This window comes from Onychostruthus taczanowskii, unplaced genomic scaffold (genome assembly GCF_017590055.1).
Source record: "Onychostruthus taczanowskii isolate IOZ18803 unplaced genomic scaffold, ASM1759005v1 scaffold210, whole genome shotgun sequence".
Taxonomy (NCBI): Eukaryota; Metazoa; Chordata; class Aves; order Passeriformes; family Passeridae; genus Onychostruthus; species Onychostruthus taczanowskii.
This window is the reverse complement of record NW_024499352.1, coordinates 12,434-29,986: the sequence shown is the minus strand read 5'-3', so window position 1 is coordinate 29,986 and position 17,553 is coordinate 12,434. Positions and strand designations below refer to the sequence as shown.

At 44.5% G+C, this 17,553-nt stretch overlaps 1 protein-coding gene across 1 annotated transcript in view; it reads right to left on the bottom strand.

Annotated features, from left to right (window-relative positions):
• MMP24 (matrix metallopeptidase 24) overlaps positions 1-17,547 on the bottom strand; it is a 43,239-nt gene extending 25,692 nt beyond the window's left edge. Inside the window, exons 1-4 of the mRNA XM_041404502.1 lie at positions 17,494-17,547; positions 15,310-15,458; positions 9,315-9,431; positions 7,013-7,317 (exon numbers count right to left, since the gene is read on the bottom strand). Coding sequence (XP_041260436.1) covers positions 7,013-7,317; positions 9,315-9,431; positions 15,310-15,413 — 526 coding nt within the window. The 5' untranslated portion in view covers positions 15,414-15,458; positions 17,494-17,547. The remainder of the gene's footprint in view (positions 1-7,012; positions 7,318-9,314; positions 9,432-15,309; positions 15,459-17,493) is intronic.
• Between the last annotated feature and the right edge of the window lie 6 nt (positions 17,548-17,553).

The window sequence follows — 17,553 nt, the reverse complement described above, 5'->3', positions numbered from 1 at the left end:
ATGCAGAGGAAACAGGAATTAATCGAGGAGAAAAGACTACCAAGTTCCGGCAATTTGCTGGGTGAAGGTACAGGGGTTAAGGTGCATTTTCTTTTCCAAGCAGGCACTGCACTTGCACAAGTCAGGTAAGTGGGGAGCAAGCAGAGAGTAGAGAGTCAGCCTAGGAAAATGGATGCCAATACAAATCTCAAACACAAAAAGAAAGCTACAGCTGGATACTCTGCATTCCTCTTAGTTCCCTCCCCCCCCCCATAAAATATCACAACTGTAATCAAACAAAACAAAGAGGATAAATAATATTTAGCCAGCCATGTTTCCAAAGATACTGGAAACACCTGGAAGTCTTTGATCATGAAGAATTGTATGACTAGTTTTTACCTAGAAAAAGTCAAACCTACTGATACATCCCCCTTAATACCAGGGAATCTGTTGGATATTCTATCATACATTCTATGTTTATAGGATTAGTCTGGTCAATGCTCCAGAAACCTTGTACATTCAGGCATGGAAAAAAAAAAAAAGGAACAGTTAAGAGGTGGTTCTTCAAAAGGATCAAGCAGCTGGCAAAAAATATTGCCAGCTACCTTTTCATGCACCTGTGAGCATCAACAGCCCTCCCTCATGAAAGATTTCAGTGTTAAACAGTCCTGTTTTTAGAAAGGAACTAGCTGATAGAAACAGAGAATTTTATGAGCTGAATACCTTGTTATGGCTCAGAGCTGCCATGAGAAGTAACTACAATTTGCTTTCAACTCAAATTCTGTCTATGACAGTGATAAAGAATTATGGAAAAATGTAGATTGGAAGGCATGGCTGGAAGCCACCAAGTTCTGCTTCAATCAGGGCTAATCTCAAAACTACATCAGCTTGTTCAGGACATCACCAGCCACGTTCCAATGTCTCAAAGGATGGAGTCCCCACAACCTCTCCAGGTGCAGCCTCTCAGTTCTGCCACTCTGTAGCTGAAGAAGTTTTTACCTTACACCCCAGGTGGAGATTTTCTTGTTGCAGCTTGTGCCCCTTGCCTTTTGTTCCTTTTTCTGTTCCTCCACCTCCAGGAGAGTGTGCCTCCCTCCTCTCTCTAATATCTCCTCAGGTGGAAGACTGCTTCCTCCTCATCCTCCTCCTCCTCACTAGGCCGACCAAGCCCAGCTCCCCTGGTTTCATCTTGCTTACAGGGACACAAATGTCCAAAGAACAAAGAAGTTTTGCGATGTTAATAATGCCAGGACAGGAAACAGTAAACCTCCAGTGAAGACAGTGCTTTGAACACACTGATCACCAAATTAAATGTTGGCTTAAAGCCCTGCATTCCCCCAAGCAGGCATGTCATGATCACTGGCTGTCAGTAAGCTCCAAAATTAGCTACCCCAATCAAAATTTTCTCCTTCAGGTCCTTGCTGAATATTCACATTCGTCAGCCTAGAAATATTTGGCTGTCCTGAAAAACCTGGTCAGGTTCCTGAACATATGCCATGTCCAGATGGTGACTCCAGGAGTGCTTGCCCTGCTGTTCAGGGAGATGTCCAGTGAAACAATGCTACTCCTTGTGGTAGAATCACAGGGAAAAAGCTGTCCAGTTCCTCTCCTCTGTGGCTGATAGAACCTTCCCAAAGGTGGTTCAGGCTTTTTTCCTCCAGAGCTTCTGCAGAAGCTCCTGCACTGAATTAAGTGAAGGTGACCTGTGAAATCTCATCTCCCATACTGCTTCTGCTAGTGTCTTGCAAACTCTGGCAGTATTTTTGGCTGGCTTTCTCTCAGAAGCCATGAACAGGAAGCTTTCCAAAGAAGCCTCTGCAGGAACCCACTGGGATCTGTGGGGAGGCACAATCAGTTGGAACAATTATAAGATTTGTTTACTTGCTGTTAGCAAAGCTCAGCATTTCTTGCCAACATCTGAAAAGCTGCCACAGTGGTCATCCAACATTTACAGAGAAAACTTGGTACAGGTGTGGAAGAGAGGCACTGAAAGATGAACTCTTGGTTCATCTTTGCTCTGTACAGTGACCCCATGATGTGAAGCTGAGCCACACTGGAGTTGGTACAGAAATAATTCATCAGCTGTGGGTGTTTCTTGCAGGAGCTGAAGTGACTACCCTGGGCACCCTCCCACCTACACTGCTACATGACAACAGATGACAGGGAGGTTTTTAGAGGCCAGCTCTGGGCATGGTGAAAAAAATAAAATCTGGTGATCCCTGGCACAGTATGGATACCCCAGGTCTTACCTCACTTTAGTATTAAAAAGACTCTCTAATCTACCTGCTGGGGGTTGACAGACACCACAGATTTAGTGGTATGGTGTTAGTGACATGCATAACAGCAATGTATGTTATGCTTTTAAAACACCAGGAGGGAGATTTGCATGGGATTATTATTAATACTATTTGTACTGTTAAACTAGAAAAAAAAATGTACTTTCTGTAATTCACCTGGATTAAAATAACGTTTGAGTTGTCAGAGGTGTGTAAGAGCTGTTATGTGCCATGTGGATATTTAAACTGACAGAACTTCCAGTCACTCAGGATTCCTTTTCAACTTGCCTTTGGAGTTACATACATCTATAACGATTATTTCCATATAAAGGCTAGTAATTGATTTTGCCTGTTAATAATGTATTCCATGCATCTCCTGTATGCTTGAGCCAAGTTAGGAGCCAAGGGAGAGAGACCCCAGAACCGCCAAGTCTGTTCATTCCCTTTCAGGCTTCTGCTGCCTGAGCAACGTGTCAGTGCTGCGAGTCTTGAGGTGGGCAGTTCAAAGCCTGCTGGGCTGTTTCTACATAACATTTCAAGTAAAAAATGCCCAAAACTTCAAGAAAGGAGAGGAAAGTTCCTTCTGATAAAACCAGTGCTTGGGAACTGAGCCTGCGCTGACACGTGCAGGTGACCAAAGGCTGAGCAGCCCAGAGGGGCCCTGTGGTCAGGGAGCAGCTACACCCCAGGTCGGGCTGAAAGACAGGGACTCCAAACACAGCTTCACCTGCCTCCGTGTGCCGGGCACCAAAGCCTAACAAGTGTGGGACCAGCCAGGCAGCCAACAGCTGCTTTCATTCCTACTGAAGAGCATCTTCCAGGAAAAATATGAGGTCAGTCCCCACCAGGGTGACCATGCCAGCCGCTCCTCATGTGTGCTTGTGTAGATGATTTATCTCTAAATGAGCCCCCTCTTTTTCAGCTGCATCTTGTTTGCTGCATCACTTCTTTGATTTCCCTTGGTTCCTCCAAATTCCAATGTTCTGCTTCATGCTTCCAGCTGCTCTCATCAACATTATCACCAGAAAACAAATAAATTCTGTATCCCATGGTCCCAGCTAATAAGAGCTGCTGGATTTCAACCTCCTACCTGGTTTTGCTCATCTTCATCATAAGATTAACTAAATTAATCTTCCAGAGCATACTTATGAGAATGCCAGAGAAGGCAGTACAATTATGAAGATAAATCAGCAATCAAAAATTGAAAGTACAGTCCTACTCGGCTAAAGAAATTGAATGCCTGAGTGGAACTGTAACTAATATTCAGGGGGAAGGAAACTTTGCATTCATTTTGAAAGCCTATGCAGGGGTCATTCTTCACAGTAGAAGAAAATAGAAGGGCTGGTGCATGTGCCCCTTTTAACAAGGGCTCAAGAGAACAACCAACAGCACCACAGCTATTATGATTACACCAATAATTTTAAGGGACATGGTAATGCCCATGCTGTCCACAAGGGCAAAATCAGTATAATAATAACAAAGCAAAATGATAATGAGTATATAAATCCCAACTAACTATATCCTAGCTGGGATGATAAAGTTGTCAATAAGTCCAGTGGGTTACCACAAGGCCTCTTTACAAGACAGAAACTTTCCTCAACAGGATACACCACCTCCATGTACAAATTGGAGATGGCTGTTTGCATAGAAAGATCTGCTCAAATCATTCTTATTTTTCCTGAGTGGATGAAATTTCATGTGAAACGTTTCAATTTTATCCATATAATTTGTACTGCTAGCAAAGACTGCAAAGCAGCTCTTCTGTGGGGTGACAGCTGCTTCCAAATACAGACCTTGTGGACCTCTGCAGGTGCCACAATACAGTGTAACAGATGCAGACCCACAAAAGCAAGAATTCAGATTGGAATAATTGTAATAAAACTGTATGGGTGAGAGGTCAGCAAAATTCTAATGTTCTAAGGATCTATGGCAGAGTTTCAGCTCTGTTTCTGCTCTGTTGACATGAGATTTACCTTCACAATTGCAAGTCTAAGAGAGCTCCAAGGTAAATGGCTCAACTTTTCCCTTTAACTAATACACATTCTTGTCAGGAGCGAAACATTTTACACCGTGGTGCTTTGTGGGTTGATGAAAAGATACCATTGTTACTTCAATCTTATTTCAAGACTCCTTTAATCATTGAATGGCCAAACTTGTTTCTCTTTTGCATGTGAATAAATGAGAGCTTTGCCAATGATTTAGTGGTAGGGCTTTTTTTATTCTTTCACTGAGGCTTCTTCAATTCCAGATTGATCAACCCTGTTAGCAGAAAATACGTATCTTAAGGACATGCAAGACCATGTTTGAAGAAACACTTCCTGTTAAACAGATGATATTGTCCCCTCTAATACCTTATTTTCAATGAAAATTGGCAGGGAACTGAGCAGGAAACCTCTGATCACGAAGAAACTCTTCAAAGCCCTGCTAAAAGCATTTCAACTAGAACACATGAGAGGTGAGAATTTGAATCTAGTGAGTGCTCCAGTGACAAGGAGCAGTGAAACAGAAGGAAACTACTCCCTAAAGAGGCCTGGATCATCCAGTGATGAAGCAGGACACCATCAAAACTGCACACCAAAGATAAGGAGGCAGACAAAACCAAATTCCTCACACAACACATCTATAATGCTCTGACTACAGCCTTACCCCTGTCACCCTCAAAACATCAAATTCCCCTTCTACCATTAACACTTCCCCCAGAGGGAAGGGTCAAATACAACCCAACCCCCATTCTCAACATCCTCACTGGTGACTTTTCAAAAGAGCCTGTGCAGCCCAATCTATGCAGCACAGTAATCTGAAAGCAAATGCACAGGTGACATCCTCTGAAAAGGAAATCTCAATTCCTCTATCAATTCTTACACAGAGAGCACACCAGCCCCTCAAATACCAATTAATGAACTTAGAGGACACCCCTCATGACAGTCACTCAGAACAGCAGAGAAATACATAACGTTTATGAAAGAGCTACATGGATAAGAGAAGCATAAAAATAGCTTTTATAAAAAGAGAGAGAATCTACTCATTGTACGCATTGCACTCAAACACCATCCTAAAAACTGCATCAAAAAAAATCCTCGAAGAAGTGACCACCTGTGGTGGAACATCCTACCAAATGATGGAATATTTTCTGCCAGTCTTTAAGCTGGATCCCAACCTTCCTAAGCTTATCTCAGAAGGAAGCATTTTGTGCAGAAGAGAAAAAAGCAAGTACAACTTGTCAAAACCTTCTTTTCCACCTTCCTGCAAGGACCTTCTATCCCAGACACCAGCACTCCCAGGTCTCATACATGAGCTTTCTTGGGAAGTCATATCCAGTACCTGGGCCTCCCACACTCCCACAGCTGAGCTCAAACAACTACTGAGACCAGACTGAAGTGGCACAGAGCACTGAGACACACAAACACACCTCACTGCTGCAGCTCTCACAAGGCAACCACTCAGTCTCTGACTGTCACTCCCGATCCTGGAGGAAGCCTTCTAGCCACAAACCTAGGAATGAAAATTCCTAACATTTCAAGATAGCAAAGCACTGCTTCTCAGTCACATTATAATTTCCCACAGTCTCTACACTCTCCCCCTCTCCACACCCCACCTCCCTTTCTCAGCCTACACCTCCTCTAGTCATTTGCACATGCCAGGAAACATTACTTCTCTTTCCCTACAAAGACAAGTATTGTATCATTTCTGCTTTCTTACAAATTAGCATTCCCTGGCTGAACCTGACAGCTCAATTTCCTGTCAAAAATGATCTGATACCAACTCACAACTCTGAGGGATTTTCCCCATTTGCAATCCAGTCTGAAAGCAAGCTGTCACCTTTAAGCCAGACCTGAAGGTGGCTTGTGTGCCTGAAAGCTTTTCTTCTTTCAAAACAACAGTGTTTGGTCTAATGAAAGACATCACCTCTGCATATGTCCTTAGGCATCATGGGCACAACGACACTGCTGCTTTTATACAGTTTAGAAATCAAGACATATTTGCAGTCCAAGTAAACTTTTAGTCCTTATCAAAATACTAAAACATGATTTTGAATCCCTAAAGGCTTAAAGACATCTCATTCTTCCCAAACCATTAGGACTGTGGAAATTGGAGAGATATTTGGTAAGGCCACTGTGAAATTCTGATTGTCAGCCTAAACTTTTTACAAGGCATCACTATCCTCAATCAAAGGTTTGAAAATAGAGCAGAAAGGGCTCATTGCCCTCATTTAGAGAGTAAGATAAAGCTAGAAAGATGCAGAAACTCTTCATGCTTAATAAGACAAAAAGAGTTGTCCCAGCCATCTGTCTCCCTTAACTTATCAGCCAGCCCCAAACTATGACAGGATAAGGAATTCCAGAGTGTGAGAAAACAAATATGGATCAAAACAAATTGGCAATCCAAATGTCTTCACTTTCAACTTTCTATTCACCTTTACAACTAACTTTAATTGCCCTTGGAAAATATTCCATTTGATACAATTTCAACACTTTTCCCTCCCAGAGTTGTGGTTTTTGTAGGAATTAAGGCCCAAATCTTGAGAGATGTAAGAAGCCAGCAGACACACTCTTCACTCCTAAAATTCACATCATGCACAATCACAAACAAATTAATACTATTATTTTCCCATTTAAGATAGAATACATATTTAGAAAGCATCTGAACCACTGTATGGGAGGTGAAAGTTCCACCAACCAAATACTTTCTAGTTGAAAGCCTCTCCGTGTATCTGCATCCAACTTATCCTTGTTGGGAAAGATGACCTGCACTCTTACCATCATGATTAGAATTTCCCAGGGTCCATGGCTCATCTGAGTCAAAGTGAGTGTCTCCTCCAATTCCCGGTCCAGGAAAGTAAGCATGAGCCAGGAATCCACCTTCTCCATCAAAAGGAGAACTGTCTCCATGGAAACCAGAAGCAAAAAAGATCATGATATCTGCCTCCTTTCTGTCATTTTTAATTTCATGGTAAGGGACCTCTTCAAAGGTAAGTGGTGTCACTCTCTGCCAAACATCAAAGGCCTGACGGATGGCTCTCCTTGTATCAATCTCACCAACCTTGGGTGTGTAGTTGTGTACACTGTGGGAATGAGAAAGAAGGGATGTTTCAATTTGCAGAATACATTTGAGACCTATCAATACATAACCACACAGTTTCAACTTCCAAAGGAAAGTTTTTTGCAGACACTACTCTGTGCAGCACGCAAAGTTTTGCTGTTACAAAGAAAGTTACCAACAGAACTATAGCCCTGATCTGAATCCTACATTTATTAACAAGAACCTTCATAATGCTTTGGTTGATTTTGGATCACTTCCTAAAAACTTTCAAATCTGAATGTAGACAGCTGAATAACCTTTTTCAAAAACGTAAATTACTTCAGATTTTGTCTGAAGTTATGCTAAGATGGAATCTACTACATGAAAAAAAACCAGACCACTAAAATTCCTTTTGAGAAACAAACTTCCAGTAAACTACACAACCTTACTTATATGATGTGCTTCCTTCTCCCAACTACTTAAAATATTCTAGAGCTCATAAGAGTGATGGATCTGCCAGTTTTGTGCAGCCCAGTCCATGACAGCTAAAGATACACAGTTCGGGGACAGTCAAGGGCATTTAACTGCACACAAATGTCCCATAATTCTAAACCTTATGATAAAAATGCTGTTCATGAGATGTTTTGTGCATGTGCATATAACAGCCTCATGATTTATTAAACTTGACTTGGGGAATATAAAGTATCTATGTCATTGGAACAATTTTCAGTTTTTAATGAAGTTGTCTCAATCTAATATAAACACACTGTAACACATTCAGTGGTGAATCAAGACACCCATCACTTGAATGGACACCACAAAGACTGAAATTGGAAAGCCAAACAACTACTGGTTTGACGAGGACAACAGTGCAGCCATCTGCCAAGCTGCTTCTCTTGCTTATACATATGCTTAAGATTTACTTTATTTATATGATTCCATACCACTTTCCCCTAGGGTCCAGAAAAAGGTTAGAAGGATCTGATTCTCAGACCTTTGCATACAGAAGGTGTCCCTTTACAATTTGAATTAAAACAATTATTATTGGCGGAAGCTTTGAACTAGTCCCCAGAACTAGTCCCTCCTCCCAGTCCCTGCAGCCCCTCTCTGTAACTTGAAGCATCCAACTCCTTTCTCAGAATTCTTGTCAGAATAGGCAGAGGGTCCCAGTCTCTGAGTCTCTTTCCCTTCACACCATCATGTTCTTTTCTACACATTCTGGTACTTTTCCCATGCTGGTCACTCACACTTCTACCTCTTTACTTCAGACCTTCTTTCTGCCTTAAGTCTTACCCAGATCTTCTCCTTAATGACTACATCTCTAATTTTCACTCCTTTCAATCTCCTTTCTCCCTCCAAAAAATTTAAAAGGCTACAATTTCAACCAGAGGGTGGGTTAATTTTAATTTGAAGTGACATTCCTATTGCCAGAAACCTTCACTGACCATCCTTCAGCAACAGCCTTTCAAAAGCTCACAGCCTGACTGACTCACAACACCTCTCTGGGAAACAACTGCTCCTCTGCAACACTCCCTTGACACCTCTAGCTCACCCCAGCTGGCCTAACCTCAGCTGGGCCTAAGTCTGAATAAAAACAAGAGCTCTACTACAGGAGCAAAAGTAAAACCTCTGCAAAAATAAATGTTGCAAAGCAGTAGAAGGAGAAAGCATCTTGTCCCCAAACAGTGATTTTCCTTCTGCTTTAGTGGTTTGTTAAAGGTGACACGATCTAAAGGTTAGAGCCTTAGATTTCTAACAGAAGAAAAAGGGCCTTTTACTAAGATTTTTCTACCAAATTTACACAACTGATGGCTGCAACTCAGGTGCCTTTACTGATCAGTTATTTTCTAATTGATAACAGACTCTTCAGATACTCCAGTGCTCTGACAGCATTCTCCTCCACCACACTGAGAATGAAAGCCCAGGCTAGACATTACAGGGAGGATCCAGTTTCAATTTAAAAGTACTTACAAATCCTGCATGCCAAACAAGTACAGACCATTTTTTCCCCATCAAACAGGGGGAGGGACGGGGCTGTACCTGTAGGTTATGTGCTTCTGTCTCCACTTCTGGCCAGTGAGTGCATACCGCTTTTTCCTCCGGCTGCGCCGTAGGTGGGGATGATCCGGAACTCCACATCGAGGCTTCTTCATCCATCTGCAAGTAAAGGGAAAAAACCAAGAAGCTACACTAAGAGTTTGGAAAAGAGATTCCAAACATCTCAGGGCATGACTGGAAGACCTCTGAGAGATGGCCAGCGATGACACCAAGAAGGGTTCAGTCCTCCTTTTGTCAGGTTTATCCTCTGCACAAGACTGTGCTACCCACCTCTGCTGGCAATGCACACACCAAAATTACTTCATTTTTCCTTGTGGAAACACAGAGTTTGGATCAGGTAGTCCCTATGCTCAACAAGAGCTTAATCATGATAATGCCACAAGAGACCCAAACCAAAATTACAGGTGGGTGTCCCCTAGGATCAAACTCACCTATCACCTACTGGATCCACTTACCATTTGGTAAAGTGGTCCTGTGCCACTGAAAAAAAATCCAGTTCATACCTCACTAGGTAAAACTGAACAAGTGAAAACACAACCCTCTCAGATAATAACTAAGGCTTTCACCTGGAATGACCAGAACAGATCCCTCCAGTCTCTGGGTCACACACACCAAATTCCATTAGGTTCTCTCCATAACCCCTGACTCCTGATGTCACTCATGATGTAGGAAACTCTAGTCTTTATTGCCAAATGAACTGGAAGAGCAAAGGATGCTGTTCCTTGCACAGGGATCCAGGCAGTATTATCACACAAGTCCACTCTCCTTCCCTGCCTCCTTTACCTCCAGCCTTGACAGATCTTTTGTTTCTTTCTTACAGCAGCCTGGGAGTGGTCAAACACTGGCAGAGGTTGCCCAGAGAAGTGGCAGAATCTCCAATCCAGGGATATGGTCCTGGGTAGCCCGCTTTACACGTCCCTGTTTTAGCAGAGGGTTGGAGTAGATGAACTCAAGCTGCTCCTTCAATGATTCTCTGACAGAATCAAGGAGAAATAGACTGTTCCTCAAATTACACCTGTTCATGTGGGCACACTCCAGAAAAGCCAGAAGTGGCTTATGAAGGAACAAATCTGCCCATCACTGCATGGAGCAGCTGGGGAAGAAGGAGACAAGGGCAGAGACTGAGGAACTACAGGTACTAGTCTCCACAGGTCTTCAGTCACATCCTTCAAGACTTTGCAGTGCATGCCAGGACAGGAGAGCAGAGCCCAGGAATAACACAAGCAGTCTCTGGCCACAGCCGCCCCCTAAGCAGACTGGCACTGCCTCAGCCACTGCATTTCTTCAGGCATTTCACGCATTTGATCCACTTACTCTGATGGCAAAGGCAAGAGACACAAAGCCCTTAAGAACACTTTGCAGGACATGCCACTGAAAAGCGTTCTAGCCAGTACTGGCACATTTCTCACAGGACACCAAATTCTCTCCCCTCTCCTCAGTAAGGTTTCTCCCACATCCTTGGCTACCCAGGGGACAACTTTTGGCCTCCAAATGCAGACATTCCCCCATCAACTGCAGCCAGCCAATGGCAAGTAGTCCACACTTGTGCCTAAACAACGTACATCTTATTCACTAAAAAATATTAACCCTAGACCTTCAGGAAGGGAGAGTCTCCCATCACCAGTAGATGGTTTACAAGACTTTTTGTCAGGACACCTTTTAAATTAAAACCAACCAGACACACAGACACTGTGCCTCACCAGAAAATTCTTTCAGAACACACACACACACACACACACACACACACCTGCTCCCTATTCAGGCAGCCATGCAGCCCTTTCCTGATTCCACTTCCTGTATGTAATTCCGGTTGCTTATAAATTTCAGCGCAGTCATCTGTCGTCTCCCCACCAAGAACAGAGCAAATGAGAGCTGTTATACACAATGCACTGTACCTGACAAGAACCCAAGCTGTGTATATAAAGCCAGCACAGATCTTCCCCACTTACATCACCTCATATTTATCAGCATTGTACATCTTTTCAGAAATCCAGGCAACCTGTGGAAATTGGATCTGTCTTGCCCACACAACTGCTGCCACCTTCAAAGAAAAGCAGTACATCTAAGATTTGCTTTTAGAAATATCAATTCAACCTGAACGCACTGTGTTTTTCCAAGTGTCCTTTATTTGTGCTTTTATGCATTGCTTCTACCACTTTCCTAGAGACCTCAAGCTTACTGTTACCTGCATTCTCCCAAATATTTCCTGAGTTTTCAGGGTTTTTTTTAGTTCCACTCATATGTTATGATACAATGTTTTCATCATAACCTTACACAAGCCATAGTCTGAATCAGGTTTTTACCTCTTGAGCTTCATGGGAACTGCAGTAGTTTGAACATCACCATCATTAGGTCCTGACTATAGTCAGAAAATGACCTTCTCTTTATCCTTACTAGTATCATCTAGAAGACAAAGAATTAACAGAACAGTACTACCAAACCAGCCTGCATGTGCAGAGAAGTCACTGGGGCTGTCCAGGGCAGTGCTGACACACCAGCAGGACCTCACACCTCAGCATCTGTTTCCTGTAAGAACACCTTGCCAAGTTCCCAACACTTGCCCTATGCCCAGCTGGCCACATGAATTCACTCCTACACAGCTCAGCCCACTATTATCAAAGCCAGAACTGCACAGAGACCCCACAGAAAGTGAATTCCCTCCAACAGCCAAATTCACTGCCTGTTTGCCAGCTCCAGCTACAGCACAGGGGTATGGGGCTGTTCCAGAGGAAGCTGTAATACCGACGCCTGGGGCTTCAAGGATTTCTTGAGCCTAAGCTTCCAAAGTAGAGCTGCTGAGACTCATGCTGCCCATGGCCCCTAACTCCTCATTATACAGTATTTAAACTATATAAAAACCCCATTTCACTTAGGCCTGTCTGAACCCCCATATTCCTCCACAGTTTGTTCCAGAGCTCAGATACTGCCTGTCTGAAGCCAAGGAATAGAGCTCAGCTACCTGGTTGGAGCTCGGCAGTACCCGAGCTGTCATCAGCTTGAGCTAATGTCAAGCTGAGAATGTTTATCTGGATCAGTTCCCTGATTCAACTTACTTCCCAGACACATGGGCCCTGGTCTAATCACATGGTAAAAATCCAGCCATCTCTCCTCCTCTCAGCAGGGCAGGTCTGTGGCAAAATATCCACAAAGCTGTAACTTGCTGCTGTTAATCATCTGTAGCTGAGCTTTACAATAGTCATTCTCTACTGAGCAGTTTGGATACCTCACTCTATGTTCCAGGGGAAATCATCACATCAGAAACAACAAAAGACAATTACTTAAAGCAAGATTCAGATACCCCCCTCCTTATTATTTTAAATGGGAACACCAGTAACACTGGATCATCAAAATTTACTGGCACTCTTGAAGCACAGACTATTGCATTCCTCCAGCTGCTTGGCATCAGGAAACAAGCAATTTCCAAAAGCAGTGACATCCAGTTCCTGTCCAGACACAGCTGCTCTCCCCAGCTCAGGCTCCAAGCCTTTCACAAGACTCTCCTAAAGAGAGAGAGCTGTCACTGTCAATCCCCTACTCTTGAGCTGGTGGGATTGGTATCTTTAAACAGCTGTGGTGCACCCCAAGGTGAGAGACCTGCACAACAGGCTCAAGACAAAGCACAAGATGCTTCCAACACAAGTAAGATAATTTCTTGGTTCCTTGCAAGGCCATGTGATTGACCATGACAAAGACAAATCACCACTTTTGTTCTGCACTAGTATGCCTTCTCTCCAGCATGTTCCAGGACTATATCCTTGCCCAGCTGCTCACAAAACCACAGTTCAGCCCAGCTGCAGGCAGACACAAAACTTGCTGAGGCATCATCAGTTGCAGGGTCTGAGGAGGCTGTTTTATGTGTTCTCCCTGCTGTCTTTACAGGAAACTATATATCCTCTGATGAATGGACCCCCACCCAAACTTCCTTTTGGGCACCAAAAAGCATCACCTGTGGTGGTGCTTCTTTCTATCTCCCACTAGCAGCACGTGCATGGTGGCTTCCACATGCTTAGGTACCAATCTTGGAGGAAAAAACAAGCTCCAGATTTGAAGGCATGTGGGAAAGGAGATGAGAAACTTTAGGCTTCCATAGTAAGTGTAAATAACTCTGATTCTTAAAGTCACTTTAAAAAGACAGAACTTATGACACTGACAGAAGTGACAGAAAAATTCCCAACTGCAATCTCCAAACTCCTAACACAGACTGAAACAATGGCTTAGTAAATGCTTGAGTAATTCAGAGCCCTTGGAGGCAGCCTGCCTTGCCAGTTCTCTTCCTTCTGCTCAGCTTCCACAACCAATTCTGAGGAAGTGACAGCCCAACACAACCCAGGCAGATGCCCCTCCACCTCAAACGACAGGCTCACTGCTAACAGCAACCTGGACCTCTTTTTCCGTTCATCCAAATTCTAGGCAAATTCCACCCTGCCATACAACAAATGGACCCACTGACTCAGGACAGATGGAGGCAGAGCAACCCAACATGCCTACAAAGCACACCAGTGTTTGGCTGGAGCTGAGGTCTCAAGCTTTCGAGACTTGAGTTTCAGAAGAGGGAACCATCCAGGTTTTTCACTCATCAGCCTTTGGGTGCCCATGCACTGATCAAGCCCTGCCCACAAATACAAACTCAGTAAAACACCTTCCTTTCTTTCAGAAAAACTTTTACTTCCTAAAGCAGGGACTCCCACTCGCAGTTTGTGCCTTTCCCCGTCACTCACAAAGCAGCAGAAGCAGCTCCTTAACTTTCCAAACTAACACCCCAATATCACAGCCCCTTCTTTCCCCATCCCTTTCCAAATCATGAGCATCCCAAATCCAACCTTCTACACAGCAACTGCACACACAGAGCATTGCTCGATGGCTCTGCTTCAGCATTCACCTACAAACCATGTTATTAATGGCAGAGATCTCAGATGGAAAATCCCCGCCTTTAAAAAGCACTTTGTTTTCAACTCATTTGAAAAGCATACAGGATTTTCTCTGCCCTTCAATGGTGAACAAGGGGTTCTTCCTGTGAGTTAAAGGAGGGAATGTTATGTTCACTGGAGGGGTAGTCCCAGCCCAGGATGATAGCCCTCCTGTCCAATTCACTAATTTCTTCTGTTTCTCTCTCTTCTTGCAGTCTGGAAGGCATAAAACCAAGCCACTTTGTTCTTTACATTATTTGGTTACTTTATGGCCCTTTCTTTTGGGGCTACCATGTCCTTTTTCCCAGCAGTGTGCCCTATGAGGAGAGATGAAGAACCAGGCAGAGCACGCTCTGAAAGGGTCTTTTCCCCAGAAAGCCTTAGTCTTCTCTGCATTCTGCTTTAGTTATCAGATGCTTCCCAGATCAACAGCAGATAGATCCAGCCACTACGTGACACCCCAGCAACCAGATAAGGAGCCACTTCCACACCACCCTTCAGAGCCCACATTGAAAAGAGGATGAAAAAACAAAGTCCCTTCAGCCCTGGTGATTTACACCAACGCTTCTGAGCTATCAAAACCCTGGTCACAAACAACACATGGCCAACAGACAGCAAAGAACATCTAATGTCCAACAAATGGCAACTATGGGCAGCTAAGTAGCCTTGACTACCGCCATCAGACTACAATAACTCACTTCAGTTCAAACTATGCATCTCCACAAATAACATCTATGCAGATGCACAAATCCAATTAATTAGGAAATAGATTAAAAGCCATTTCTAGAGCCAGAATTTTAACCTAAATTCAGACAGAGATGGAAGTAAATTAAACCCTTGATATCCTCCACTTTCAGAAGCTCACAAGATTCATGCTTTGATTGCGCACCAGCAATGGGTATCTGTGCTCAAAGAACAACAGTACCAAGAGCTTCTCCTCACACTCACAAAAAATACTGTCAGTATGAAATACATATTTCATACTGAAAATGTATGAAATACATATTTCATACTGAAATATGACAGTGCATTAAGAAAGGAAATACAAAAGTAGCCTATATTAATCTTACTCAATAGTTGTCTGGTCCAAAACTCCTGTTACTGGGATTCCATAAAACTGTTGCATAGTGGCAACTGCAGACTGCACAGCTTTTCCTGATTGCAAGGGAGACATTTGGCTGTCAGATGGAAGTAAGTAGCCATAAGTTTTTAACCAACCCTGAAAAAGAAAGAAACAGATGGTAAGATGCCACAGTAAGTTTTCAGCATAACAGTTCAGAACATTTCCTCAAAAGGAAAAGTGACAAACTAGCCCAAAAAATTCAGCAATCTCTCTCTTTTTTTTTTTTTTTGTTAGGTTTGGTAATATCGGATGAAACCCCCCAAAAACCTAAAACACACACAAAAAATCAAACAGCCAAAAAAACCACACTGTGAAAGTTTGAAGACCCTGATTAGGTGGGTGTTTCCTCAACTAATAGCTAATACCAGGAAACTGTCAGAACAGGAAAATAGCCAACTCTCCTCAAGGAGTTCTGTCCCTTTCCCTGCCTCCACCCTAAAATGCATCCTTAGATAAAACTGCATATCAAACTTGTCAAAGGACAGCATTTTCAAAAACATACAATTGTTCAGGATTTTTTTTCCTCTCCTCTCTTCCCCTCCCTCATTTTGATGAGGAGGAACCAGAATATTAAGTAACAATAATAACGAGAACAACAACAATAATAATAATAGCAGTAGTAGAATAAAAACTTGTTTTCATAAACTTTTTCCCATAACTTTTCATGCACACTCCCTAGTGCTTCATTCCCCTGGTTGATTCAATTCTTAGACCAGGATTATTATGAGACCAGCATATACCCTATAAGTTTTTCCCCAGTCGATCTGACCCACAGGACAGTCCTCATAAGGACCACGTAAGCACTGATAAATCACCTGCATGACCTGTTCTCCCACTGACAGCATGATCACTCAGGGAAGGGAGAGGGAAGATGCTTGCTCTACCTTAACATAACACAGCAGCAGGAAAGGGGCTCAAGTCAGGAGAAGCAAAAGCGGGAGAACAATCCCTGTTTCTTTGTGGCAACAAGAAGATGCCAGAAGCCATTAGGGAGAGGGAAGGGCCCTGCTTCCAAAGCAGGAGAAAGAATCACAGAAGGGCTAGAAGCCCAGCTCATTCCACCCCCCTGCTATAGGCAGGTACATCTTCCACTATGGTCTCGTTGGTTGCTTCAAGTCCTGTCCAACCTGGCCTTGGACACTTTCAGGGATGGGGCAGCCACAGCTGCTCAGGACACCCTGTGCCAGGGCCCACCACCCTCACGTTCCTTCCCAATATCCCATCTAGCCTTGCCTGCTGGCAGTAGGAAGCCAGGCCCTGTGTCCTGTCCCTCCAGACCCTCGTTCCAAGTCCCTCTCCAGCTCTCTTGGAGCCCCTTGGGGAACTGGAAGGGGCTGCACTGTCTCCTTGGAGCCTTCTCTTCTTCAGGTGAACACCCACAGCTCTCCCAGCCTGGCTCAGAGCGGTGGAGCTCCAGCTCTCGGAACATCTCCGTGGCCTCCTCTGGCCTTGCACCAGCAGCTCCTCAATGGTCTTGTGTTAGGAGCCCCAGAGCCAGAGGCAGTGCCCCAGATGGGGTAGGGAAGCGACACGAGAGCATGGACTGGGCATGCCAAAGCTCACCAAGGGCACATTCAACGCTACTAAACACGGACATCACCAATGGCTTCAGACAAAGTCAAGCTGCAAAACTGCTCCAAGACCATTTGCTACCCCTGCCTTGGCCTCTGACAAGCACAACAATGCTGGGAGACTCCATTATAACCAACATTAGCTCCCGTCGAGTAGCGAGAGCACAGTAACCAAAACAGCTCGGAGTGGGGCTGCCCTGGCGTATACCCCTTCCTTCCCGGCCGCACTCGGAGGCGGCAGCGGGAACTGGGCACCACACGATGGCCATCCGGACACTCCGAGAAGCTGCTCCCGGAGACTGAAGCTTATGATCACACAGGAGGAGCACGGCTGCTTCTCCGGCCGGTCCCAGCCTGCCGAGGCACGGGCGGAGGAGCTATGCCCGCACACGCTATCTCAGCCCGGCCCTGCGGGAGATGATGGAAGGCTTCTGGCGGAGGAGGCGGAGGAACCGCTGCCCGCCCAGCTTTCCGGCCCACCCCGAGACGCCCAGCGCACATCGCGGCCCCGGGACGCCGGTGGCAGCCGCAGCCCCGCCCGGCCCCGCTCGTGGACCTACCCGGCCGGTGCTGGTGTCGGCGGCGGCGCGGAGCAGCGCGCAGAGCAGCGGCAGCAGCGG